The sequence below is a fragment of the Athene cunicularia genome (genome assembly GCF_003259725.1).
Source record: "Athene cunicularia isolate RWA chromosome Z unlocalized genomic scaffold, athCun1 chrZ_part2, whole genome shotgun sequence".
NCBI lineage: Eukaryota > Metazoa > Chordata > Aves > Strigiformes > Strigidae > Athene > Athene cunicularia.
Genome location: NW_020799143.1, coordinates 15,075,712 through 15,102,614, shown reverse-complemented (window position 1 = coordinate 15,102,614; position 26,903 = coordinate 15,075,712). Strand labels below are relative to the sequence as shown.

At 37.4% G+C, this 26,903-nt stretch overlaps 1 protein-coding gene across 4 annotated transcripts in view; it reads right to left on the bottom strand.

The window, feature by feature from the left end:
- The window catches only part of LOC113489971 (transducin-like enhancer protein 1), a 78,299-nt gene that overhangs the window by 24,404 nt on the left and 26,992 nt on the right, over nt 1-26,903 (bottom strand). For 2 of the 4 annotated variants that reach the window (XM_026866055.1, XM_026866056.1), the window contains exons 5-8: nt 13,020-13,224; nt 12,260-12,276; nt 3,912-4,028; nt 791-844 (exon numbers count right to left, since the gene is read on the bottom strand). In XM_026866055.1, the coding sequence (XP_026721856.1) occupies nt 791-844; nt 3,912-4,028; nt 12,260-12,276; nt 13,020-13,224 (393 nt within the window). The remainder of the gene's footprint in view (nt 1-790; nt 845-3,911; nt 4,029-12,259; nt 12,277-13,019; nt 13,225-26,903) is intronic. The other 2 variants (XM_026866057.1, XM_026866058.1) reach the window with 2 other exon arrangements.

Here is a 26,903-nt window from a genome sequence, read left to right as displayed (position 1 = left end):
CAGTCCTCACAAGAGGACACTAAGTCTACTGACTAATTATTGAGCAGTGTCATTGTAAGTAGGACTTCTAAGATTTAGTAAAATCCCTAGTTGGGTACGCATTTTTCTACTTGGCTGACATCATTTGGGCACTTGGGGCTGCTGAAGACACTTCTCTGTCAGCTTCTCATCCTTGTGCTTTTCACAGAGTAGAAGAACCTTGCTACCATATTCAGCCTTCCTAAATCTCTGTTCTGTGAAATAAAAGATGAAGAAAGGGGAAATCTCTGCCCTGGAGAAAAAAAATGGCTACAACCTCTGGAAAATTTTGTGAACTGACTGACTTAATTCTGACTTCAGCTGACTTAATTCTAAAAACCAAACATTTCTGGAAAATTGCTGTCTTTAACATAGGATGTTAAAATATTAGTAATTTTTAAGGTACCAAAAATGCTTTAATAATACTCCTACTATTTAATACAAGGTTAGGTAATGTCTTCCTTTTCACTTGAAATCATTGATTTGAAAATCTCAGCACTCTACCTGCATCTCACCATAACTCTCTCCACTACAGAGCAGCTGTGAAGCATCAGAATGTAACCACAGAGGGAACAGAGCTGGACAAAGAAGCAGAAGGAAAAGCCACAACGGCAACCAAAGGAAGACACAGTAACTGCAGTACCAACAAAAAGGAGAAGTTGTGAATATTTTAACATATCCACAAAGAGGATTCTTTCTCTTCTACCATCTAAATGCACTTTTCCTTTAACCTTTGGGCAAATGTCAAGACTACAAAAATGAAAAAAGTTACCTCATTGGATACATCTACAACCAAGTTATCGTCACTCTTGTCCCCATCACTGTCCTATTAAAAATAAATAAATAAATATAGTGTTCATTTCAATTAGTACAGTAAGAGCCCAGAGAGAAAGACTACGCATCTACTCAGACATTTTTTTTTTTCCTAAACAAAAAACAAGCAGCCTTTTATTATTAGCAACAGGGAAAACAAATGAAAACAGGAACACAACACCTCATTTCTGCTTCTATAATAAAACACAATAAGGTAGAACTAGTTGAAAGGTGGCAGTCTCACCAGAGCAAGATGGTCCAAACCCCCTTCTTATTACCATTATAAACAGTGTTATCACCACTCCTAAAAGAGAAACTCACTCTGTTCATATGCTAATCTTTCATGTTAATCTTATGGAAATTACTGCTTGTGCATACCTAAAAACCCCAACACATCTCAGAAAAATGCCATAAAGCTCCAGTTGTTTGATTAATCGACTTCCTCAAAGTGATAGGACAATTTTCCTTCTTTACCAGAAATGAAAGCTTTGAGATGGAAAGTTCTGGGGAAGAAAAAGCTTCAGAAATGCCAAGGCATTTCAACATTTCTGCCTAACAAAACCAAAATACTTTGACATTCCTAAATGGAAATGTTTTATTGTGGCTTGTCAAGCTGCATTTTGACTGTTTCACATAAATCTGTGTTCACCTGCGCTGCTTTAGTGCCTCACAATAGTTACTCAAGTGCCTCCTGGCCCCTATCTCCAAAATGGGCTGGGGTGCCACAGAAGACACATTCTATGATACACAGTGGTCTAGTGATTTCTGCAGTGCACCATCACGGTTCAATCCAGAAAGTAAGACTTGACTCAAAACCAAAAATAAACAAACAAACACGTGAATGACAAAACTTAAAATTTTCACGACAGTAATTTTTCCAGTAATAATACTTTCAGTTAAAAAGTTCCTAGGCAAACAAATCAGACATACAAGATTGCTCAATCTGCCCCATCTCTTGCTTTCAAAGAGTCTGGGCTACCACACTTAACACTGTTTATTTCCTCTCACTTCAGGCCATAAATGTTTTAAAATAAACCCCAAAACAAACCCCAAACCCCAACAGGTAGTTTCAACCCTTCCCTTCTGCTTTAGCAGCTGAATATTGCTCCAAGAAACACCACAAACATATTAGGGACCCAGGAGTGCCACTGAAGACAGAAACAGCAGTTCTATTTGCCACTTGGGAACCTGTCCAACCAAACTATGCAAAAGGAGAAGGAACAGGAAAGCTTCAGCACCAGTTAACTGCCACCTCTTGAAAAGTATGAAGCACCCAGAAGACAAGAATAGGTTAGAAAACAGTTGAGCATGTGGGAGCACAGCAGGTGGGACGTTTGTTCGCCACAAACACCGCCCCTGAGGAGGGCAAAAATAGCTGCCAAGCAATGATTAAGTGCACTCCATTGACTTTGACATCCTGAGAAATAGAAATTTACTGGGACTATCAAAGGCATCTCCTATAGGTACTATTAACATCAGAAGACTCTTCTTACTAACAAATCTACAGGCTGAAACTATACAGGTCCCAACACGAAAATTAGTCAGAAGTCAAAAAAGAGAAGAAAAAAAAGTTTTGCATCTTATTTCCAAAAGTAACAATTCCTACAGCTCATTTATCTCCTTTCTGACAAAAGCAGTACTTCCTTGTCCCTACAAGGGCCTCATCTAAAATAACCTTGAAATCAGCAGCTCTGTGTTTGCAGAATCACAGAACCTTTAAAAATAAAGATCTTCTTCCAGATTAGAATAAATATGGAACTTTCAAATATCCTTGCTTTGTTCAATTCTGTATTTTGATGCTGCCTTTATCTGTAAAATCCATTTAAAGCAAACAGCAAACAGAACCACACTTTTAAAATGTGGATTAAAACAAATTGCTTCTACAGTCAATAATATCCTTTTCTATTACCATCCAGTAGAAATACAAGAAAAACAAGTTAAGCTTTTTCTTCCTTTTTTTTTTTTTAATATCAAATGTAGGCTATGAATGCTTAATCTTCAAATATTTAAAATGAAAAATTCCCATAGAATATCAAACCCTCAAAGTTAAGAGAGTAACATGGTGAAGTTTGCCAAACTCGTCTGTAATCAAACCAAGATTATTAGAAAGTGGTGGAAATACAATTTGTAAAACTGTAACCACAATGTGCAGAAAGGGGAAAGTAACCCCATTTACTGTCAGTAGCTGCAGTTATCCAATAGCTGCTCAGATATTCTGGGTCCAACTGGAGAGAAACTACCCTACCAAATATTGAGGAAATTAAGCGGCATCTGATTTTCTCTTGGGTTTCAGTAACCAGGAAGTAATTCGTGACTTGATTCATGTAAACCTGATGATTTGCCACAATACTGTTATGTCAAAGAATACCATCTTCTGTCATATTTATATTCTGCTTTCCAGTATTCTTTTACACCAGTCCTAGTCTCTAAAGCCTGTTCAAGTATCATCCTGTGATTTAGATGAGCATTTATTTAGACTTGAAGTTGAAAGCCTGTGTGAACCTTCTCAGGTTCACATATGCCACACTGTCGTACTGAAGCGTCACTTCAAAACCAAGCAACAAGCAAGATAGTCGAATATGCAGAACAAAGTGTGAACATTTTTATTTCCATTTGCTTCCTGCTGAATGCTGTATCAACCAAAAGCAAACTTTAGTAAGTTTGTAGAGCCTCATAACACATGCAATTTGCAATGGCAATTATTACTCAATGTGATAAGTTTGTACCAGAAAAAGGTACTAAACGCCCCAAATCAACAAAATCCTCTATTTCAAACAAACCTTCAGACTTTAGAGAAGTCCAGAAAGGATCTCTTGCTTAAACTGAGAAATGTCCCAGAACACTTGTGAATCCCAGATGGCTACTCCTGCCTCATTATTCCCTGTTGAGGGGTATTGCTTGACAATAGCTCAAACCACTGAGTCACTGCTCTTCCCACAACATGAATAATGGTCTCTCTGGCACATATATTCATCAGCCATAGGAAACACATTGCCTTGTTCTTCACAGCTCTTTTACTCCTCATACAAGCACAGCATGTGCAAGTAAATTAATCATTTCTTTGACATGGATTTGCTTACATAATGGCTGGAATCTTTATCATCCACCTTTCTCTTTTTGATGTCATTGGTATATTCAGGGCCATTCCTGCGTTTATCTGTGCTTCTCAGACTGTCCGGGACCAACAGAGAATTACTCTGCAAAGACAAAAAACAAGGTCAATCAAAAATTCCTTTCAATATCTCATATGTTTAAAAACTCAAATTTGATGTAATAGATGCTTTAGAAATGTAATACCTACATAGTCTTTCATTCCATTTAATTCAACTCAAAGTCCTCCAGGCAAACATGTACAGCTTCATGCATTCTAAACTTGGCTTTTCATTGTTCAACTTATCAAAAGTTTAGTTAACTTGTCAGTCACCCTCTATTTAACTAATTAATTCAATTGAATTTATTGTTTAGGAGAAGAAGGCTTGGTGTTTATTCATGTGCAGGTAACAATGATTTTTTTTTTTTTCATATACAGATTCCGTATCTGTAGAAGACACTTACTAAATATCATCAGATTGCTCACTTCTAGATCATCATAAATAAAGGAGGCTTTGGAATGTCTACACCTGCAGGCACGGATAGATATATGGCAACTTGCCTTTAACTCTTAAAATAACAAGTATTTACCAAACAAGTTATGCAGTAATCATTTGTTAGCTGTGGCAAACTCCAGTTGGATACCTTCAACAAAGGTATTGCAAACAAAGATCAAATATTTTTATTTCCAGCATAACATTCACTACTAGCGTGAAATTAAGGCTAAAGCGCTGTTTAATCAGGCTTGATCTGAAAAACTGAGGCCAACACACACACACAAAAGACAAAAGCAAAGACTAATCTTTTCCTCAAACTACATGGAATGCTTTCATTCATGCTAAGTTATGCTAAGTACAAACTGTTGACCCAAAGAGAAAGGCATTTTAGACATTTTTCAGTCACATGACAATTTGACATGCCTGCGATTCCCGTCTCCATCTCCGTTCCAGCTAAAGCATTAAAACGTGTTACAATGAGTTCTTTTAAGTGCAAGATTAGCATATGCAAGAGGGCAATTTGTTCAGTGATGTGTTAATGCTGTGAACAATACTGAATGAGTTGAGAAAAAAAAATCTCCTTTCACAAAGACCTGGTAAGCCTAGTTCCCAAAAGCCAAGTACATGCTTACATAAATATACGCTCACATAAATATGTAAGTAAATACATATTTACACGCATACACATATCTCAGAAGAGAAAAGCCTAATACATACATATATACTAAGATATAAGTGTAAACCCTCAAAGGAAATACAGATATCTACCCAAAAGCCAGAGATATTTACTCTTAGTATTATCATAAACATATACTAACAACCAGTGAACTGTACACCGACTTCCCCTTTAGAACCTGAGGACACCATGGCAGTTTTACTCAGACATTAATGTTTAGTCCCAAGGAGAAGGAAAACAAAACAAGGTACATAAGGCAATCTGAATCCTCTTTTTCCTTCTTCACAAGCTGCACTCTAAAGCCAACTCTAAGCTCTTTTATCCATGACTATTCAAGCTAAACAAATGCCAAGGGGCTTACATAAAGCATATAGGAGGTTCTAATGAAATTCAGTATAAAGAAGCTTAAAATAATGTCTTTACCAAAATGTTTTGCAGCTAAAAGGTGGGTTTGTTGGATCACTGAACTAATTGCCTTGACAAATACAGTCTGAATTTAACCCCTCATCTCCTCCCCGATGTATGTAAATTCAGGGATTCACTAGTTTGAAAAACATTAAAACCAATCTTCAACATTTTAATATTGAATCAATCATGTCCATAGCAGTAGCAACATCTTAAGCAGCAATCTGTCAATTCAAACTTGTCCACAGATTTAAGTATTGCATATGCTTAAGGAGGAAAGTCTTTTACTTAAGAGCTAACTTCCCTTAACAAAAATAATTTAAAAATAGATATTCTACTATTGAAGAGCTTAGAATAAAACAATGAAGGCAAGAGTAGCAAAGTGAATAAACTCAGTTTCTCATTTTAAATTGGCAAAATTAAGGGGCAGCAGCTGGGAAAAATTTAGTAACCCTGCAATCTGAAGTTACTACACAGAAGTGTAAGAAACATCTTGCAAATTTTGGCATCAAATATGTGCAACTACAATGGCAGATGTTTTTTTCTGGTTTAATTTAAAGTCTACCTAGACAATGCTGGCAATATTCTGTACAGTTTGTCCTGTAGAATTTCAATACTGTGAAACATACCTAGGAACTCCTACATATACTAGATCTCATTGTGTCCTAAACGACAAATGAATATTATTAGGTTTGATTTTTCCTCAAAAGATCCATGTCTTTCTTACCACAAACATAACTGCAATAATCTACAGTTCTCAAAAGCCTATTCTGCAAAACATCTCCCATATATTCATATTTATACAGCCTTTCTCTAGCTTACCACATTCATAAAGCACTGCTCTTTGGAATCAGAGCATTCACGCTAGAAACTGTTGTTATAACAGCATATTTCAGAGTAGCTATACTGGCAGTTGCAAATAACATTGTGCTGTTACTCTGGTAAAATTTGCCAGTAGAATCAATAATTAGAAAGTTACGGTTTTGCTTCCCTTAGGAGTACACTGAAGTTCTAATACAGGAGTACACTGAAGTTCTAATTGTGACTAAAATCAGGTAAATTATAACTTTTGATGAAAAAATAGCTTGCTGGTATAACCTACTACCATAATTCAAACCAATTCTGTAAGATTTCATTCCACAATATGAAAGCATGCATCAATTTTAATAGAGCATATTGTAGATCCAGAACACTAAAAGTAGAGCAAAGGAAATAAATGAAAATACAAACAAGAACTGGGAAAGAGATGATTAGATAACCCTTGAGCTATTGACATCTCTTGCCAATGTAAAGGTTCAGGAGAGTAAAAAAAGCCTACTAAAAGCCCCCTTTCCTCATTTCAGCTCTGGTAGAGTTTATATTTGCTATAAATTCACTACCAAGCATACGGCCAGCTAGAAGACAGCAGCAACTGCTTCACAATGATAAGAGTTCTCCTTCTCTTTAAAAAAAAAAAAAAAAAAGTTTAGATCTTCTACCAGGCCTACTAATATCTGACTTATTTTCATAGGTAGGACAGGCATTTTTATTTTAGCTATGCTTATATAGTTTTTAATAATGCTACAGAAATTGATCTTCAACAATAATCCATTTGTACAAAAAATGGCAAAAAGATATATACATGCATTGTTCATTTCCTAAAGAGAAACTCCCTGACACTAGTTTTCAATTTGTCTTAATTTCAACAGACTAGATGCATAATCGAGGATAATCCTTGCTTTCATACTAGTTCAATTTATTAGGGATTACCAATGCAACATCTGTAAATCATGAATCAGAACAAATGGTCAAAATCAATCTTATGTAAATGTTTTATTTTCCTTCTGATAATTCAAAATTTATTCACATGAATCCCTTTTTTTTAAAATAAATCCCAGAAGAATTTAAAAAGCCTAACATTACACCATCTTCTGTCAGAGTTATCAGACTGCATAAGGGCTGTATAACAGGCAATGGGGGATCCTAAAGCAACATTGCTGCCAGCAAAAGTTAAACACTGAAACCACCAGCAGCAAATGTGAAATGAAAACCTAGTCACAATGCACAGAGAAAAGGCAGGTTCCCTCTTAGGAATATAACGCACATTATTCAAATGCACTTTTTCGACTGCTGTGCTGTTTCCCCATAGGAACTACTTCCAAACCACAAGCATGTGTGCCAGAGGTACAGGCTGAGAGCCCACAGTATCTCATTTAGCCCCAGCACGGACAACTCACTAGAACATACAAAATTGACAATTAACTTTATGCTGATCATTGCAGCAATTAAATAACAGAATTTACATCACATCTGTGCTCATGGTTCAACTACACCTGGTCCCAATTAAGATCTTCTCTAGTGCTGGGCTCCTCATTCCCCCCACACCCCTTTCCCCAAAGACACACACACACACACTTACTCTGTGCTTGGCCATTCACTGAGTTGCTGTACATCCAAACCAACTGCATCATCTGCCATTACAGCCAGTTAAAACAGCTGACAACTTGTGCTTGTCCCTATCACCAGCCAGGACTGCTCTGTTTATTTAACCACTGCACTAGACTTGTGCTGCTGCACCACACACAGATGCTATCTACAGATACCCATATGCAGACAGGAACAAATGCAATCCCTTGTTGAGTGGGAAAATAGGATCAAGTCTTAACTCCTACAACCAAAACATCAGTTGCTCAGCAGTCCCACTGTGCATTGTCAGGACTCACTGACAGGAATATAGTGGATGATGAAAGAGAGAGACTAGCCCTTAACCATCTCTCAGAAAGACACAAGGAGATTGCATACAAAGTTACTCAAGAACATTAACTTCCACTCGTTGAATAAGTTTCTCGCAAAACACACACATCAACAATCCAAAAGTTGACTTATAAAGTGAGTAGGTTTTGGTTTAAATTACTGGTGATGGAAAGCTGCTGACTTCAACCTCTTTTCACTCACGATTTTAAACTAGTATGTTCACATGAGGAACAAGCGAATCTAGAAGCCCAAATGGATTTGAATCACTCCACGTTGATTCAACTGTGAGAAACTAAGGCTTCTGTTGATTTCAGTATTTTCTAGCTAATTGTCAGAATCAGCGTATCCATAAAAATTTAGACCAGACCACACCAATCCTCTTGTCCTTCGTCATCAGCCTCATGTTGCTTTGCATCAGCTACAAACTAAACTTCAACACAGCTCTTCCATGTGAGCAACCCCTGCCGAGGCTAATTCGTGGTTTGCATCCAAAAAGACTCTAAGATTTGACTTACTATTAAGTTGACAAGAGATAATAAAAGATAACTAATTAAAGAAATTCAAGTTTTTCAATTACAAGCTATATGATGGAAAATAATACTTTCTTCACAAAGGCCAAGAAGCACACCTGTGCTACACTAAATAATGCTCTACATTTTCATATAACTTTTTGATTTCTCACTCCATTTAAAAGAATTAAAACACACAAAAAAAAACCCGCAGCTTGCATATAATATTAACCAAAAAGTAGCACTGAAATGCACATGCCCTCTTCCTCCAAGACTGGGAGGGGAAGAATAGGACAGTGAGCTAAAAACACAGAATATTTTTCTGCTGTAACAAAAGAGCATTTGCTTTACAAAACAATAGCTACATTAATGCTTAACAATGAAGACAAAAAAAACCCAACCTTGAAAATTTACAAGTACTTCCTATGTCTTATAAAACAAGCTCAATGTTTTAAAGAAGGACAAAAGATAAAACACCAAGCTTAGTGTAAATCCCATAATGAACATATTACTGTCTACAAACTATTACTGATACAGTAGTCAGTAGCTTCAGAACATTTGCATTTCTGTACTGACCAAGCAGGATACTAGAACAGTGGGAAAGCAAGTGATAAATTAACACCTAAAATGAGTTTGAAAAATGTGGCCGGGATGTTCCCTAGAGAAAAAGATGTAGACATCAAAGTTCTTTTGTATTGATGTCTCCCAAAACATGCCTGAGTTGCAAAACTTGTTCTTTGGCTTCATTACCTGCAGCTAGGCTGTCACAATAGTAAGGATGCCTGCATTCCCACAATAACACGACCCACTTTTGAATGGTTAGAGCTACATCAGCCAAAACCCAGCTGCAGTTAACCATGTAGTCCTATAATTTATTTTTGCCAAATAATTTTAGTAGTTCATGTATGAAGTATACTAATATTACAAACTTAAATGTTATATATTTCACAAACCTGCATTTACCTTTAAGTAAGATGAAATGACCTTTCATTTTACTTGCTGAAACTTTTAGTATAAAAAACTGTAGCCCTTGCCATTTAAATATAGAAAAAGTAGGTAAAATTGACATTGATTACAATCAAGAATAATTAAATCACTACATCTTTATAATCTTCTTTATAAATACATGAATCACAGTGCATTATGAAATATATCTAAACATACAATACGTAAAAGCTTGTGACTGCTTATTTTCCCAAGGAGACTTTAAAAAAATAAAACCACATCTCATTTACAAATTAATATGCTCAAATAATATGCCACAATATGCTTTAACTCAGTTATGTCAAAAAACCTCAGCATAAAGCCAAATAGGCAAGCGCTAAATTTTAGTATTTCAAACTTGCAGATGTAGAACTGCCAAGTTCTACTGATGATACTGGAAGGTCACAACAGACATATTTGGTAGAAATCATACTGTAGAAATGTATCATGGTCAATTTAGGTCACTAAGAGACAGCATGGGTTTTGGTGTTTTGGATGATGAAAGCAAGCCTTTGTCAGGATGCACTTAAAATGTTAGTCTGAAAATCAAACTGATCTTATCTTGGTGACCCAGATATTATAAAGTAATTTGCAAAATAAAAGCCTACTGCTCAGTTGGAACCACATGTAATAATTAAAAGACCTGCTGGTATGTCTTGTGTGCTTGTAACCAATTTTATATTATCCTTAAAAATATAGTTTAAATTAAAAAGAAACCCACTAAAACCACAAGAGAATTAAAAGAGTTCAAAGAGAAAGTAATTCCCAGATGATCATTTTAACAATAGATCTGAAATGGACTTTCAAATGAATTATGATTCTTTCATTGAAGATACCATTTACTGTTACGCCAAGGTTCTAATGCACCAGTGTATATAAGCAGTTTTAAATTCAAGTTCACCTGCATTCAGCTACCAAAGTTAATTTTAATTATGAAGTACTATTCTCTACTGGGACCAGAAAGAAACTATGGCTACCATAATGTAGTAAACTGAACGCAATATATCCATATAGCAAAGTTCTAGGAAATACAGCCTCAAGATTGTTTAAAGGTTAGTGGTAAACCCAGCATAAAAAAAAGACTACTTATAGATAATACCCAAGCAATCATGAGTCACACATATGCAGACAGAAGTAACTTCAGCAACAATTTTGTGTATTTTAATTAAATAAAATTGACACATATCGTCAACTAAGCAAGTAATACTGCAAATCTCCCACAACACAAAGGGCTCATTTTATTTTTGACAGCTGTCCTTCCATAGGCAAGAACTAATCACAGATACAGGATGAATTCAGAGTTGAAATTCATGACACTGTGAAGCATCTGATTTTAAACTCAAAAACCCTTTAGCAAAGTACATGATGGACAGGGCAGGAGAGGAGGAGAAGAGAGCAAAGACAAGGAACCAAAACACTGACCAACACAAAACTCAAAGCCATCAGTGCACCAATGTGTGCACGGGGAAACAGACACACACTGCAAACCTCCTTCCTTAACTCTTAACAAAAGTTGTTGAGAATCCTGCACGTGACTAACATCACTCAAATAAATATATCCTTAGTAAGTCTGAGGCTTCAGGAACCACCACCCCACCACCCCCCAAAAAAAATTATTTCCACAGTTATTCTGCCATTAATAATGTTAAGAAAGCTAAAATGAATGCTTCTTGCTTCTGACCAAAAAACCAAAAACCAAAAAAGACTGCCACAAAATATACGCAGTTTCCAGTAAAAAATTGTGAAGCCCTAGTATAAAAACACCCAATAAAATTCAGAAATACCCTAAAGCTAACTGTCAAATAACTTTTCCTAATTCTTTTCTAATTGAGAAAAAGAAACAAAATAGAGCCCAAATTCACTTTATGACATCAACAAGCAGAATTTGCTTTCTTACTTGAAATTACCTCAAAGTAGCACATCTCCAACAAATTGATAGAGCAATATCACTCAAAACACCACAGTATAAAAAACTGTAACAAAACAGTTCTTTGGCTGGTTTTCAGATAAGATTGTCTTAGACCAATTCTATTACAGCTTATGTCTAGAGGGATAAAATGTATTGATATGGAAGTTATACCTGAAGCACAAATTAAGCAGTAGACATTAGTATGGCTTAAACAGATTCAGTTAAAGAAACTCGTAGGGCCTAACACCATCATGACACATGCATGTTAAATTTCTCACCTGTTCTGCAACTAATTCCTGAAAATCCTACCGGAAGAATTTTAAATGCTGGCTTATAATGTTATACTTCTAAGTTGCAGTCAACGTTTGAATTGCAGCATCCCTCCCACCCCCAATAAGCAAACTAGAGTTAAAGCTTCCTCAAAATCATTCTGCTCAGAAATAAACCTGATTTATACAGTTCTCCAAACAGGTAACTTAGTGTTCTGCATAAACCAAGAGGTATCTTAACAGACAACACATGCACCTAATATCATGAAATTAACTACAAAGAAGATGAAACAGTGCAATGTCTGATTATTACATTATGTAGAAGTGGAAATATTAGCAGGAAGTTTGGTACTTACTGTGCCTGGCTCTCTGTCTGCTCCCGCAGTAACCAAGAAATGCACAGACATGCCCGTTCAGACACAGAGACAAGAACAGAAATAAAAAAGGGGGGAAAAAAATTAGAACACAAACCACGAACAGTTTTAAAATGGCTTTTATTTATATAAGTCATTGCACATTCCTAATACAGTGATTTCCTGAAAATTACAGTATTTTGTAGACACGATTTACAGTTTAACCATACACAAAGCCTAGTTTTATTTCATGACAGAATAAATTATTTTCTTTTCAAAAATTAGTCAAGTGCAATTTTGCCCAGCATTTAATTGAGTACTAGAATTTAAGCCTATGAAACTAAAGTAACAGATGAAATTATCTAAATCTTTTGTTTCAATACATTCACTTCAAACTTTAACTTCTTGTTCCCCCTACCTTCCCACCCACCCATTTAACAACATCACTTTCTTTGAAAAAGTTACCCATTATGCACTTTAACAGTTTTCCACAATATGGTGCAGGCCACTGGTGTTACAACTAAGCATTTACCAGATGTCAAAATGCCCTGCAAACTGCAGAGCAGGTGACACCTAGCGATCCCCTTTTAAAATACTGAAAAATTCCAAGTTGAATTTTGCTTCAGTGGTATATATGCAGACATTTTTAAGTTTGTCAACAGTTTTTTTCTTTCTATATAACTTTAATTCTTTAGAGATGCACGTAATTTGCAGCAATGGGCAAATTTGACAATGTCCTAATCAGGCCTGCCATGCCTCTCACCTCTGTGGTGTTCTGCATCGTGGTGCTTCTTGTCATCTTTTATTGCCAAGTGAGACTGCCCACCCAAAGCACTAGAAAGGGCAAGAAGGCCAGCACTGCTTCCGAGTGGAGGGATTCCTGGAGGCTGAAGTCCTGATGGATGTGGTGTTAGAGGCACTGGAGGTCCATGGCCATGGGAGAGATGTTGAGCCTGCAACTGCTGCTGCTGTTCCCAGTGGTATCATCATCCCCAGAAGAACAACGCATAGCACAGTTTGGGAAGGAGAAGAAAGAGGTTTAGTTAATTGCTGAGAATCAACAGTGATTTTTTTCATTTATTTGTTTCAAATCTAGCCTCTCCTCTTTGTCCCACTACACTAGACATACTGCATTATATCATGCTGTCTGTGGACAGCTTTGCTCATGTCCCATCAACCAGAAAAGGCTAGCTGCATACTTTTCTGCAGCCTGAGGAATAGGTTCAATAGCTGTAGGTTGGTTTGGGCAGCACTGCATTGCCTCAGCACCACCAGTGACAAAAAAAACAACAGCAGCAGGAGGCCTGAATATCTTTCCCTTTCTATAGGAATGAGTATCACTGCTCTTGGAAAAAAAAACAAGTTTCACTGGCAAGACTGATTTAAACGCACACACCTCTCCTTCCCCAATTGGAAACAGTAAGTAGGTTTCTATTTTGAATACTAAAAACCCTAGAAGACCCTGCTTAATTTGATACTTAGTGTAGTTAAATTTATATTTTATTCTAGCCAAAGTTTTGGGGAAAAAAATTATTCACGGACTAGCACTGTGTTTAGGAACCTACTTTGAACTTAAAATTCAGGTATTCCAGATAGCATCAATAGGGTCATGGAATTCCCAACCACAAAAAAATGGTGTTCATGAATTAAAATACTTCCATCTGTTTCAAAAGCAGCTTGCAAGATCAGTATCATAATAAGTGGACATACAACCCTGTAACTAGTCTGCTAAAATACCCTGTAAGCAAGTTTAGAAACAAAGTCCTTATAATGGAATTACTTCCCCATAGTTTAAATAGTTAAAGTTCTTAGGGGTTTATAAATATTTTCCAAGTTCAGCTAACCATTTAATTTATTGAAAACACTCAGGAGAGATTTATTTAGAAAATTTAGCTTCAAAACCATCTTTAGTTTAGTCATAGCTCTCCTTTAGTCTGCTACAGATAAACAGATCTTCTGCCTCTTTCCTGCTTCCTTAAGCCCGGGCATATGAAAAGAAGACAGAACAAACCTCTCCACCTTGGCCATGCTCCACCATCACTCTGCTGAAGGTAGATACCACGAGAAAAGCTAGAGTACCACCCAATTCATGGGATCAAAGAGAAAACAGATAAGAAAATGTCTGAACAGGATGAGTTCAGCTAGACATGAGCGTTTGACCTGGTGAATGTTAGTGGTCCTGTTAAGAACAGGCAAAATTGTTATAGTACTGCTGACAGCTGCTGACATCGTACCTAGACTAAAGCTCACAGGATTTCACAAGTTACTCGAAAATAAAATAATAAAAAAATATTTTATCTGCTTCCATAGATCCCAAGACTTCACAACAAACTGTCAATAGTACATGCATATTATCTACTAGCATATGAATGACTTGATTTATTACTATTTTGGTAACTATTACAACCCTACACTTTTCTTTTGCATAACCCCATCCCAAGACATGCCTTGAGCTGTTTATAAATTTATGTAGACACAAGTACCTGACAGAATAATTCTGGACTGGGCCTGCTAATCTCACTTTTCTGCTGTCCCAACTGTAACATATCCATCATTTACTTATTTTTCCATATGTAAGACAAATGTTAAAATTTACCACAATTGCTTTAGTCAATTCTATAAAGCCACAAGTTTACCAAATGTTTCTTATACCATGTATCACGAATTTCTTTTCATGTGCTGCATAAAGAGTCTTGCTAGTCTTCACTGTAATATGTACATCTGATCACTATCCTTGTCAATTTTTCAATATATTTAAAAAGCAAGCTAAGAGTTCTTATTCTTCTATTTTAATGTGTTTACAACAACCCAAAAGGTAACATTTGGAAAGAAGTATTAAGAATTATTTTTGTTTGAAGTAGTTAAAGAAGTAGACCACCTTCTATAAAATTAAGCAGCTATTGCTAGTGAAACTTCATTTAACTGAAGAAACATCAGTAAAAAGCACTGTGAAGTCTGACAGAACTGCAACATTTTGGAGGTTTTTGGTTTGTTTTTTTGATCCAGCCTCTAAAGAACAAGAGGACATCTCCTCAGATTTTATCAATATTTTAGTAGTTTCCACCATGTTTCTTCATCAGGAGATAACCTGATGTTTTGGCAAGCTCTCTCAGAGAGTCAGTACCTTTAGTCATTCCATTCTTTGATGACCACTTAAACCAATCAGTCATCTGCACTCTAGCCATAAGACAACATGCATCAGCAGTACTGTACCACATTCATGGAATTGGTTTTACTTGTCCCCAGCTGCACTATCACACTGGATTATCTACCTAGCTGTGTGCAATTGGCTAAGAACAAAAAGCGATTTATCCCTTCAGAATTTGTGGAGAAAACCTCCCTTCTCCAACAGTGAGCTCAAATTAACTTCTCTTGCAGTGTGGGCATGGGAAGGACAAAACAGAGAAATTAAGCTAAATTTCTTCCATTCTTGTCTCCCTATCCCTTCAGAAAGCATGTGAAGATTCCCTTTATTCATGCCTCTCTTGCCTGGTTTAATTAGCAAACAAGTTAACCCACATGATTTCAGGAAGCATAGCTTAACATCTTTAGAAATCACACTGTTAGGGGACACGTTACCTACAATTTCCTTGGCTCTGCTTTGTAGTCTACACACCAGGTATTTCAAAAGTCTCAGAAATGACGAACAGATTAATCCCCTCTAACAGGTTCTGAAGCTGAAAGCATATGACAAGAAGGGTTATGTCCTGCTTCTTTGATGGGACTGCATATAAATGGTGGGAAGCAATGCCCACTCTAAGGGGTGGAACAGAATGTAAGAGCTGTAAATGGAAATGCACCACTCTGCAGAACATCTTAGCAGCTTTGCAAAATGGTTAGAGCATCAGAGGAAAGTGATACCCCAAGATGCTTAAATATCCAACTAAATTAAACAGACTTAAGACTAAAAACGTAATCCAGTTTTTTAAGCCAACAAAAGTATATTGTGATTTAATGTTTATTGTCTGAGGCTCAATGCTGTTTAAGACTGAAGTGTATTGATTCCTTATTTATATATTACCTATTCATAATAGGCTTAAAGTTCTCCCTAAGATATAGATAAAGATAATCCTTTTGAGACATTCATGCTCTTTTTATTTTAAAAAAAATTGAACTGTTAGAAGTATATTGTATTCTCTTTCTAGAAGGGGAAAAGGGAATATGTGCTGCACACAAAGGAAGAAACTAAAGACTAGGGAGATGGATAGCAGACGCACTCATCAGATGTATTTAGTAACCAGACATTTGCCATAGTAGATCCTAGAAACAATTATGCATGTAATCACTTTCCCATCACTTCAAAGACACTAATGCCTGCTCTGTCACCTTTTAAGAGCTTAGCAGCAGCGTGATATAAAACGGAGTAAGTTGGCAGCAGTATCAGTGTCTACTAGGCATGTTCATTAACAGTTAATTAAAAACTAGACACCTGCCATAAGAAACGTGCTCAAAAATCTATGAGTAACAGGTTTGTCTTACTACCAATTATTATTACTTGCAGAGCAAGGGCTGTGTCCACTTTCAGAGGGAAGTGGGAAGGTAGAGTGCAATGATGCATACATAAGTGAAGTGACTGCAGTGAGATAATTAGCCATAGCAGTGACTAAAAGCATTGGTAGTTCACTCACCATTTTCTTATAAAAACTAAGTTCTTCATATTTACAAAGAGAGAAAATGAATGGCAAATTCAGCTTACTGTACTGTCTAGATGTAGCTTTTACTGCCTCATTTTTTTTTCCCAGTATTGCCCTAACAAGACCAGAAACACCCCAAAATCAACATACAAAAAACCAGCATCTGCCTCTCTAAGCACGTGTACCTCCTAATCATTTTAAAGGCAGTTCAGTTTTTCACCTCCAACACCTCAGGCATGTTCCAAGCTATAAAGAGATCTTTAACTAGGACTTAAATTTTGGAATTAATTTTTTCAATCCCTCACAAAGATTTCCAGAGTTAGTAAGTGTTTGTGAAACTAATTTCCTATACATAAACAATGACAAGTCTCCTTTAGGCTTCCTGCTTATCAAGATAGAGCATGAGCTCCTAGATGACTTTCCATCTTAAAGTAGTTCTGCTGAGGTCTCCTTAAAAATCTAGTTTTTAGTTCCTGGCATTAAATAGTTAGAGCATTCTTCTGTTCTTAAACAGATGTGTGATGTACTATTCAGTATCTGTTGAAAAGCACTAAATTTAAAATTCGGATGTGATTGTACGTCAACAGTGGGAAAACAGTAATACCTGGTCACAAACTACAATACCTGTCTTCTCCTGTGCCCTTCTAAATAAACACCTGAGAGTAGAAAAAGTTTTCCAAAACCGTATCAGCACTAGTAATACTATCAACAGATTCTGTCAAGCTCTGTAGAGGTGTTCTGAAAAAATATCTGGCAAGCACAAATGTCATTTAGAGACCTGAAATGTAAAGGGCACCACTTCATGTCAACTTCTGTAAAACTAAAGAAATGTGATTTTGTTAAACTCAAGCAGGCAGAAAGACATGAATGAGAGAAAAATGTGTATTACTGGATTCAATTTCATTGCCATAGTCTCTCCCTTCCCAAAGGGAAATCTGCAGGTTTTTTATTTGCTTGCTTCAGTAGCAGAAGGAAGTGAGAGCCCATATCAAATGTCAACAACCAATGAACACAAGGGCAACTATCTGAGCATATACAGCTAGTTGGCCAAGTAATTACCTGCTCCCTCACTGTTTAGAAATAACTCTTAAAATCCACATTGCACATGTAACCATCCAAAAAAAAGAAACAACTCAAGATTATGCTCCCATAAATCCAACCTTTTCCCCCATTCTAAAAAAACCCAAAACTCTACACACACCACCCACACTATCAACAGTCAAATCTAGCACGAGTAAATTCATTGGACAGTCTAAACCATAAATTAGTACTTGCTTTTAAGTCTCTGTAAATACTTTCAAAAGAGTATTTTAACTACAGGCAAAGACAAGTTGCAGGATGACAATCTCCCTTAAGAATTTATCCACATTCTTCTACAATGGAGTGACTGCATCAGTGGACAAGGAAAGAGCTACAGATCTCATCTACCTAGACTTCAGGAAGGCCTTTGATATAGTCTCTCACAACATTCTTGCCAGTCAGCTGGAGAGGTACAGGTTTGATGGATGGATTGCTAGTTGGATGAGGAACTGGCTGGATGACTGCATCCAAAGAGCCAATGAGACTCAGTCCAAAGAGCCAATGGCTCAACGTCCCTGTGGAAATGAGTAGTGGTATCTCTCAAGGGTCCATAATGGGACCAGCACTACTGAGTATGTTCATCAATGAAATAGCTAATTGGATTGAGTGCACCCTCATGAAGTTTGCAAATGACACCAACCTGTGTGGTGTAGTTGATTCACCTGAGGAAAGGGATGCCATTCAGATGGCCCTTTGACAGGCCTAAGGAGGGGACACATGGAACTTCATGAGGTTCTACAAGGCCAAGGGCAAGGTCCTGCATCTGGAGTGGGGCAACTCGCAGTATCAGTACAGCCTAGAGGATGAAAGGATTGAGAGCAACCCTGCAGAGAAGGACTTGGGGATACTGGTAGATAAAAGATAAGACATGCATCAGCAATGTGTACTTGCAGTCCCCAAAGACAACTGTATTCTGGGCTTCATCAAAAGAAGCTTGGTCAGCAGGGGGAGGGAAGTCAATTCTTTCCCTCTACTCCACTGTCATGAGATCCCACCTGGAGTACTGCACCTAGTTCTTGGGTACACTCTGCAAGAAACACATAGACCTGTTACAACTATGCTAGAGGAGTGTCACAAAAATGATTGGAGTGTGCTAGAACACCTCTCCTACAAAGAAAAGCTAAGAGAGTTGTGGTTGTTTGGCCTGGAGAAAAGGAGACTCCAGGGACACCTCATTGCAGCCTTTTAATATATAATGTGAGCCTATAAGAAAGATGGAGAGACTTTTTACCAGGACGTGTAGTGACAGGTCAAGGGGCAATGGTTTTAAACTGAAACAGGGTAGGTTTAGACTAGACACAAGGAAGAAATTTTTTATCATGTGGGTGATGGAACAGGTTGCCCAGAGAAGCTGTGGATGCCCTCTCCCTGGAAGTGTTTCAGTCCAGGCTGGACAGAGCTTTGCACAACCTGATCTAGTGAAAAGATGTCCCTGCCCATGGCAGTAGGGTTAGACTCCTCTGAAGATCTCTTCTAATCCAAACCATTCTATGATAGGTGAACAAAGTGGTATGTGAGCTACCCAGTATGAACTGCTTATTACTCTATTTTCTAACTTTGCTTTAGCAGCAGAAGTCATGTTTCCTCTTCACTGCTTTGGGATGTTTGTTCTTCCTTGATAATATCACCATTATACCAATTAATCACAAAATGTGTCAGCAGTCCCTACAAGACACTTCCTTCTAACCTATTTGAACCCTAGTCTGTAGTACCACAGCAGCAATCTGCAAAACTAAGCTCTGAGTTTGCTTTCTTTTGCTGATGAGACAAAACCGGAAGAGTGGCTGATAGACCAGATGGCTGTGTTACCATTGAAAGGGACCTTAACAGTCTGGCAAAATGGGCTAAGAATCTCATGAAGTGCAACAAGGGTAAGTTCTGCACTGGAAGGAAGAATCCCATGCACCAGTAGTGTTGGGGGCCATCCATCTGGAACACAGCTTTGCAGAAAAGGACCTGGGAGTCCTGACTGACAACAAGTTGAACATGAGCAACTAATGTGCCCTTGTGACAATGAAAGTGAATGTCATCCGGGGCTGCTTTATAAAAAGTACTGTAGGTCGAAGGAGGTGATCTTTCCCCTACTCATCACTGTTGAGGCCACACCTGGAATACTAGAGAGTATCCAGCGATAGGCCTAGAGAAGGCTAAATAGACCCAGCTCTCAGCCCATCCTCATATGTGAGATACTCCAGGCCCTTAATTGTTTTTGTAGCCCATTGCTGGATGGCCAAATGACAGGGCACAAGGCAATGGGCACTCGTTCCTCCTGAACATTAGAAAGCACCTTTTTTTACTGTGATGTGACTGATCACTAGCATAGAGAGGTTGTGGAGTCTCCATCCTTGGAGATACTCAGAAGCCATATGCACATGGTCCTGTGCAACTGGCTCTAGGTGGTCCTCCTTGAGCAGTGGGAGGGGCAAGGAGGGGTGGTAGACCAGATGACCTCCAAGGGTCCTTTCTAACCTCAGGCATTCCATGATTCTGCCACTCCTATCACTTACTGTTTTCTCCCTGTTTAAACATGTTTTAGAGAAATGAGTCAGCTACTACTATCATTGCTTAATTTTCTACCTAATTCCTTTGAAACATCTGTGTTTATTTTGGTTCATTTGGTTTCCTTATCTCCTCTTCTAAATGTTAAGATTTTATTCTGACAAATACAAAGATGCACTATACCACAGTAAACAAACTTGAAAGTGCCCACCACTGCATCTCTACTTAATAAGCCGAGAATGGAGCCTTTGTAGTTCTGTAGACGTTATTTGAAAACTACCCATTATGTAACAAGCCGCAGAGCCTTGGGTGCGGGAAGAGAATGTCCCTTTAGAACAAAGAAACAGTGTCTTCAGCAAGTCTCTTCCATCTATAAATTATGTGAAATGTCAATTGTAGTACAGAGATTTAAGTCCACAGAAGGACAGTATTGGCAAAAGCTATCCCAAACCATTACTGCATATATGTAACATTTGTGTTGTAGTGGCATGATTAAAGACTTAACTGTCTCATGGGGAAAATCTTGTTCCTTTTTCATGCTTTATTACAGAAGATGCATAAGGATTGCATTTTTGGGTCTTAACATTTATTTTCCACACCCACAAAAAAAAAATTTTTTACTGTGTAGAGAATTGATGTCAGAAAGCAAATACTGAAGTCAGAAAGAAGATGAAAAAGTGATCTTAAGTTTGTTCTTTGTTATTATTTTCTACTACAGGAATCTGCTTCAAACAAATGTTCTGAATAGAAGGTCTTTCTAAATTTTTCATAGTTCCTGTTTCCACTTGTTCAAACAACACAAACCACACTAAGTCTCAATAGCATATAGCTTTTTTGTAGCAGTAAAGGGTTGCAAAAATTGCCTCATATAAACCAGAAAACAATGCTATACTGGGATAAAGGCAGCTTCTCCTTCCCTACACACTCTCCAAGCAGTCCTTTTCTCACAAAGTAACTTCTCAAAAGGTAACTGAAATAATGCTCAGAAGTTGTATCTCTCTGCTCTGCTGCTACATCAATAACAACACTGACAAACTAAAACCTTTTGCCACCTTATCTATAAAAAAAAAAAAATCAGATACAAGACCTTCAGCATGTCCCAAGCACTCCGTGAAGCTACTGCAAAACAACATGAAGTTTATGGTTCTCAGTTGGAGTCTTATCTGTTTTTCTTAACTCCTTTTCTACTTGGTCTCTTGATTATTTCCTCACTGTGTAATTTCTCCTCTTTTTCAGAACTCACTTTCAGTTCTCTGCTGTGGGATTCTCCTTTAGGAATGAAAACTCAAAATACGAAAAGCAATGCTGATTTCAACTGGCTTATGAAGATTAAAAAGACCACTTCACGCTCTGCTGTTCTCACTCCACTTTTACACTGATACATACTTGTTTCACTGTAAAATGTATTGGTGTTTCTTCTACAGACTTATGCTACACAGTTTTTGCCACAGAACACTAAACTCGTCCATCTCTAGAGTTAGGGGTTTTTTTTAGTCCTTGCATTAGAGATTCAACTATATTCTTTAACCTTACTAAAGTAAGGAAAGTTAACAAACATAGGCGTAGTTCCCCATATTTGCTCTAGAAGGCTATAAAGTTCTTCTCTATCTGAACAAAGAAAATAAACACTAGTTGCAGTCATGAAGCTGCCACATTAACTTCTCTGAAACAAAAATATGTATTTATTGATTGACAGTGCAGTTCAAGAGAAAAATGATAGAGAAAAATTACAACACAAGAAGAGAAAACAGATTCTAATGTGAGGCCAGCAAATCACTGATCTACATGGGTCACCTCCAAAGAGACCACAGAAGGCAACTGAGACAGCCAACAAGGATCAAAGTAGCTATGGTGAAGCCTGCTACCTAGCAAAATTCTAAATTCAATTTTTCATTACTATAACAGGAAAATTTAAGAGCTCCTTAAAATACTTACATAAGACATAAATACTAAATATATTATTTAGGTTGTATTTTAGACTATATGCTGTATTTCCTGAGGATTTTTTTTTTTTTTTTTAAAAAAGGAAAATTAAGTCACTCCAACACAAGAAAGGCCTGGATTGCTATCAATTTGAATTACAGCCAGTACCACCTACAAGTACACACACGGTACTTTTGTTGACTCAAAATCCCATTTTTTAATCTGAATACTGTAATTAGTTTTACACCTGTAAAACTGAAAAAACAGGCTTCAGCGCTCCCCAATAAAATTATTTTTCTATTTGCATTATAAAGTGTAGCTTATTAACCATTGATTACTTCCCACATCATTACAGACTGCAGACACAGAGTGCAAGGGAGAAAGAAAGGTCCTATCTTTTCCTTAGCACTCCACTGAGCAGCAGCTCTAATCTTTGCTGTGCATTTCTGCTCACTTTAAAGAGCTAGGCTTCTTTCTCTTCCCTTCCCTCTGGCATTCTGGAGGGCAAGCCCAGGCACCAAAATTAGAAAGACAGTACACTCAAGGGTATTCAAAAAGATCACTCTTGTGAACAGGAATGGCAGATGTGGGTGACCGCACCCAAACGATTTGACACCACACCCAGTAAAGGAGCACTTCACCTGTTTCTCCACTGAAGTGCTCAGCAATTAACTATTTAACAGAAGTTTAGTATAATTGTTAAATCCAAGATTTTTAACATCTTGTTGATACAGAGGAAATAATTTTATAGTACTGCCAGCATGATTGGCACTTTCAGCCCTAGCAGCCTAGCTGCGCTGTGCAGCCTCTGTGGATCCTACCACGCCAGCGGGGCCCTGCAGCAAGGATGCCAGATATTGCCATCAGATGGAATTCTTCCAGTTCAGTGACATCTCTCCAAGGTAGCTGCTACCACGTAAGGGTCTTTGCCAACAGAAAAGAAGGGGTTTCTTCCCTACTCCATGCTTTTAGGCTCTATAAGTCAACCCAAAACTTTAGTTGCTTGTATCAAGTGCAGATCCACTGAAGCACTGCTAGCGCTTGTACCAGCAGCTACACTGGCAACATAATGAGCAGCCCACAAAATAAAGACCTTTTGTTATGCTAGCATAACCTTGTATGTAATAAATACACACATAACATTTTATACATCATATATAGACAATTATGTATTTTATAACTTATGACAGCTATATTACATACTATATATACTGTATGTTATATATTATACATATCATTCTGTATATATTACATATGGATTATACTTTTATATAAAAATATAAGAGTTCTGTGTGTTTGTATATGGAGCTTTTTCATAGCTATTCTTCTAAAAATCTGTATTACAGGACTCACTTAGAAACAGTTCCTGTTTCAAAGAGTTTATAGCAAAACAAAGAAAACAGAAACAAGTCAGAAGAGAATGTTCTAGGAGTCCTTGTATTGATAACGGTATTAATATTTTTCTTGGGTTAAATAATGTTGGGGGTTTTTTCTTTAGGTTAAACTCTGAAGGAATAATGAAGAAACAACAGGGCTGAAGTTACACTGGAGGAAAAAGACTAACAATAGAGAAACCAGAGAAGCCTTCATTAAGGACAGATGCCACAGGGCAGGAGGGAGTGGAGAAGTAGAGTCAGAGTAAAAATGGAAAAAATGATCCTTGTGAAGGAAAACGTGTCTTCACCAAAGGACTTCCCAGACTCTAACGGAAAGTAACAAATTCAAACCCACATTCTAAAAACCACAGAAGACGACATGATATTATCTTGGTCCAAACAAGACAAAGGCTGGTTTTCTGAAACCAGTTACATACTTCTGATCACTGTCAGTGTTAGTTTGAGAACAAAGCTCTTTAATTTTAGACAAGTACATATTGCTTTCTCTGAAGACTCAGATGCAAGCTTTAAGTCCCTAGAATGAAGCTGTCAGCACACATTGCTTCTGGTTTGCAGAAACTGCCAGCATTCTTATCTGGGGCAAGCATAAATTCTGGCTATTATTCACCTTCTAAACTCAAATCTATGTATTTGCCTTTTTAAGTACTGTTAGCATGCCTACCATCCAACAACACTTCAAAAGTATGTTCCTGCTGCCACAGCAGCCAAAAACTTGTTCATGCATTGCACCAATTTGGAAATTACTTTAAAGATAGGGGATTTTATTACTGACATATGTTCAAAATTATTTATTTTCCTTCCACGTTCTTTTAGTCTCTAGAAATGTAAATCTTGCTGAACATAAACATAGTAGTGATGGAGTAGAAAGGCTTTTTGGTAAATTAAAATCCAGATTCTAGTGCTTTAAATTACACTCATCATCCTTTCATCCCTGCTACTACAAACTACAAAAACATTTCAGAGATATCAAAGAATGATAAATATGACAGTCATACGAAAAGTATTACACCGATTTTTCAAGACAGACTTGATTCTTGGAAATTTCCTATACATTCTGTAACAACTTCTATCTACCAAATGACAATCACTTTTAAATATGTACTTAAACAATCCATGTTTGCTAATCCTGACTTTTATTACTTCAATAATACTGCTTATAAGTATTCAATTTCTGAGATACATTTAGCCAGCACCTTTAAAAACAGTACTGGACAGCCTCAGGAAATTAAGTGTTATACCAGACAGCAACCTTGGTAGTTTTAACAAGTACTCTGAAAAAAGAAAAAATAATGCAGTTACCCAATACCAGGAATCCTGAAGCTGATACAAACGCATCAGCATATTGAAGAGTTACAGCAAATGGCTATACAAACTATGTCTTTGCCTTGCCTTTAACATTTCCTGAAGCTATCTTAAATGCCTGTATTAGTCTTGCTTTGTGTAAGAACAAGGAAAGCAAGCTTCTCTCCCTCCTCTTCCAGTCTTCCCACACAGCCTGCTATCTCAATAGCTTGTGTTGCTTTTCCCCAGTGACATAGTGGGTTGCTGTTTCCCTGCACATTTCCAGTGTTTAATATTTACAGTACTTGTGTCCCCCTGTATCTATCTCTGCACTTTTCTACTCCCCTTGACTCCATCTTTGTCAGTCTCCCAGTTACAAGTGTATTTTGCCTGCGCAGTTCATACCACTCTCATCAGCACAGTGTATCAGTGTTTGTTTCTTAAAACTAGATCTTAGTTCCTTTCAGACCTGTATGCTTCATTCTTTGTACCCCTCTCTCCTACCACAAAGCAGTCCCACTTACAGCCTACATTATTCAACATACAAACTCCTAATACCTTCCTCTATTCCTACTCATGGCACAGGACAACTCCATGCCAATCATATGCTTCATCCTCTCTCAACTAACTTCTTTGCATTTGATTTCACCTCATGTGCAGTCCCAGCTGAGTTTCTCTTTTGTCAGGGCCAAACGATTCATTCTTCCCATCCAAACCCTTCCTCCTCCAAACCTATCATATCTGAGTCTTCTTTCAAGAAAAGCACTGAAGATCACATCACAGTTTTATCTCAGACTACTGACTCTTCACCTAGTCCAATTCCCACACTTCAAGTATGAATGCAAGACATTTGCAAGAGAGGAAAAGGCATGCTCATCTCTTCAGTTTGTCTCCTTTTAGTCTTTCTGGTAGCACTTCCATATTTTCTTTATTGAAGTTCACTGAACACACTTTAACTACTTGCCTTGAACTGTACTATTCTAGCATTTTGACTCAACATTCCATTCCTCTGAAATTATTCCTTCCAAACAACTCTGTTTAACAAAACCATTTGGAGCCAAGTTCACAAAAAGAAGGAATCACCTCTTTTAGCATATTAATCTTCTGGTCTTATCTACCTAACTGTTCCTGAAACTACATTGTCCATTGACTTTTCTGGTCTTGTTTACTATTGCAGCATAACACAGGTTCTTCTAATCTTACCAGTCCCCCCTGCACCCCTCTCCTGCTGCAAAATAAACCAACTTACTGGTCATTACCATTCAACATGTACATCTCGTATCACCAACATCTGATCAGTAGATACTAATCTAGCTAGTGGTATGAACTCATTATTGATATCTCACATGATCATCTCATCAGAATCTACCTTCTCTCTGCATTTGCAGTTGCATGCTTTCAGCTCTGAGCTCTAGCTAACCATTTCTAATGTCTAGCTAACATTTTCTTCCAACCATCTCCCTTGCACTCCTTTCCTGAAAGCTGTTTAGCTTCACAAGTTTGTAACTATATACTTGGCGTCACCTTTGACTTGTGGCTTAGATATTAGATCTAGATGAGAGCTACTTAAAGATCTTTTATTTTTCTATTTGCACAAGATCCAAGATGTACCTTTTTCTATCTACTCACACATGAAACCTTTCAAGATAAGGGAGGTCTAGCCTGCAACTCAAGTATATTTGACATTTGGATGCAATTTTCCCCTCAGAATCTCAGAATGATTGAGAACATCTATAGGAAATTGTCTCATTTAGACACCGCTCTCCTCTATATTGCTGCTCCAAGGTTCTCTATGTCCCCATCAGTCCGGAGTGCACAGAGTGTGTGCTGTCT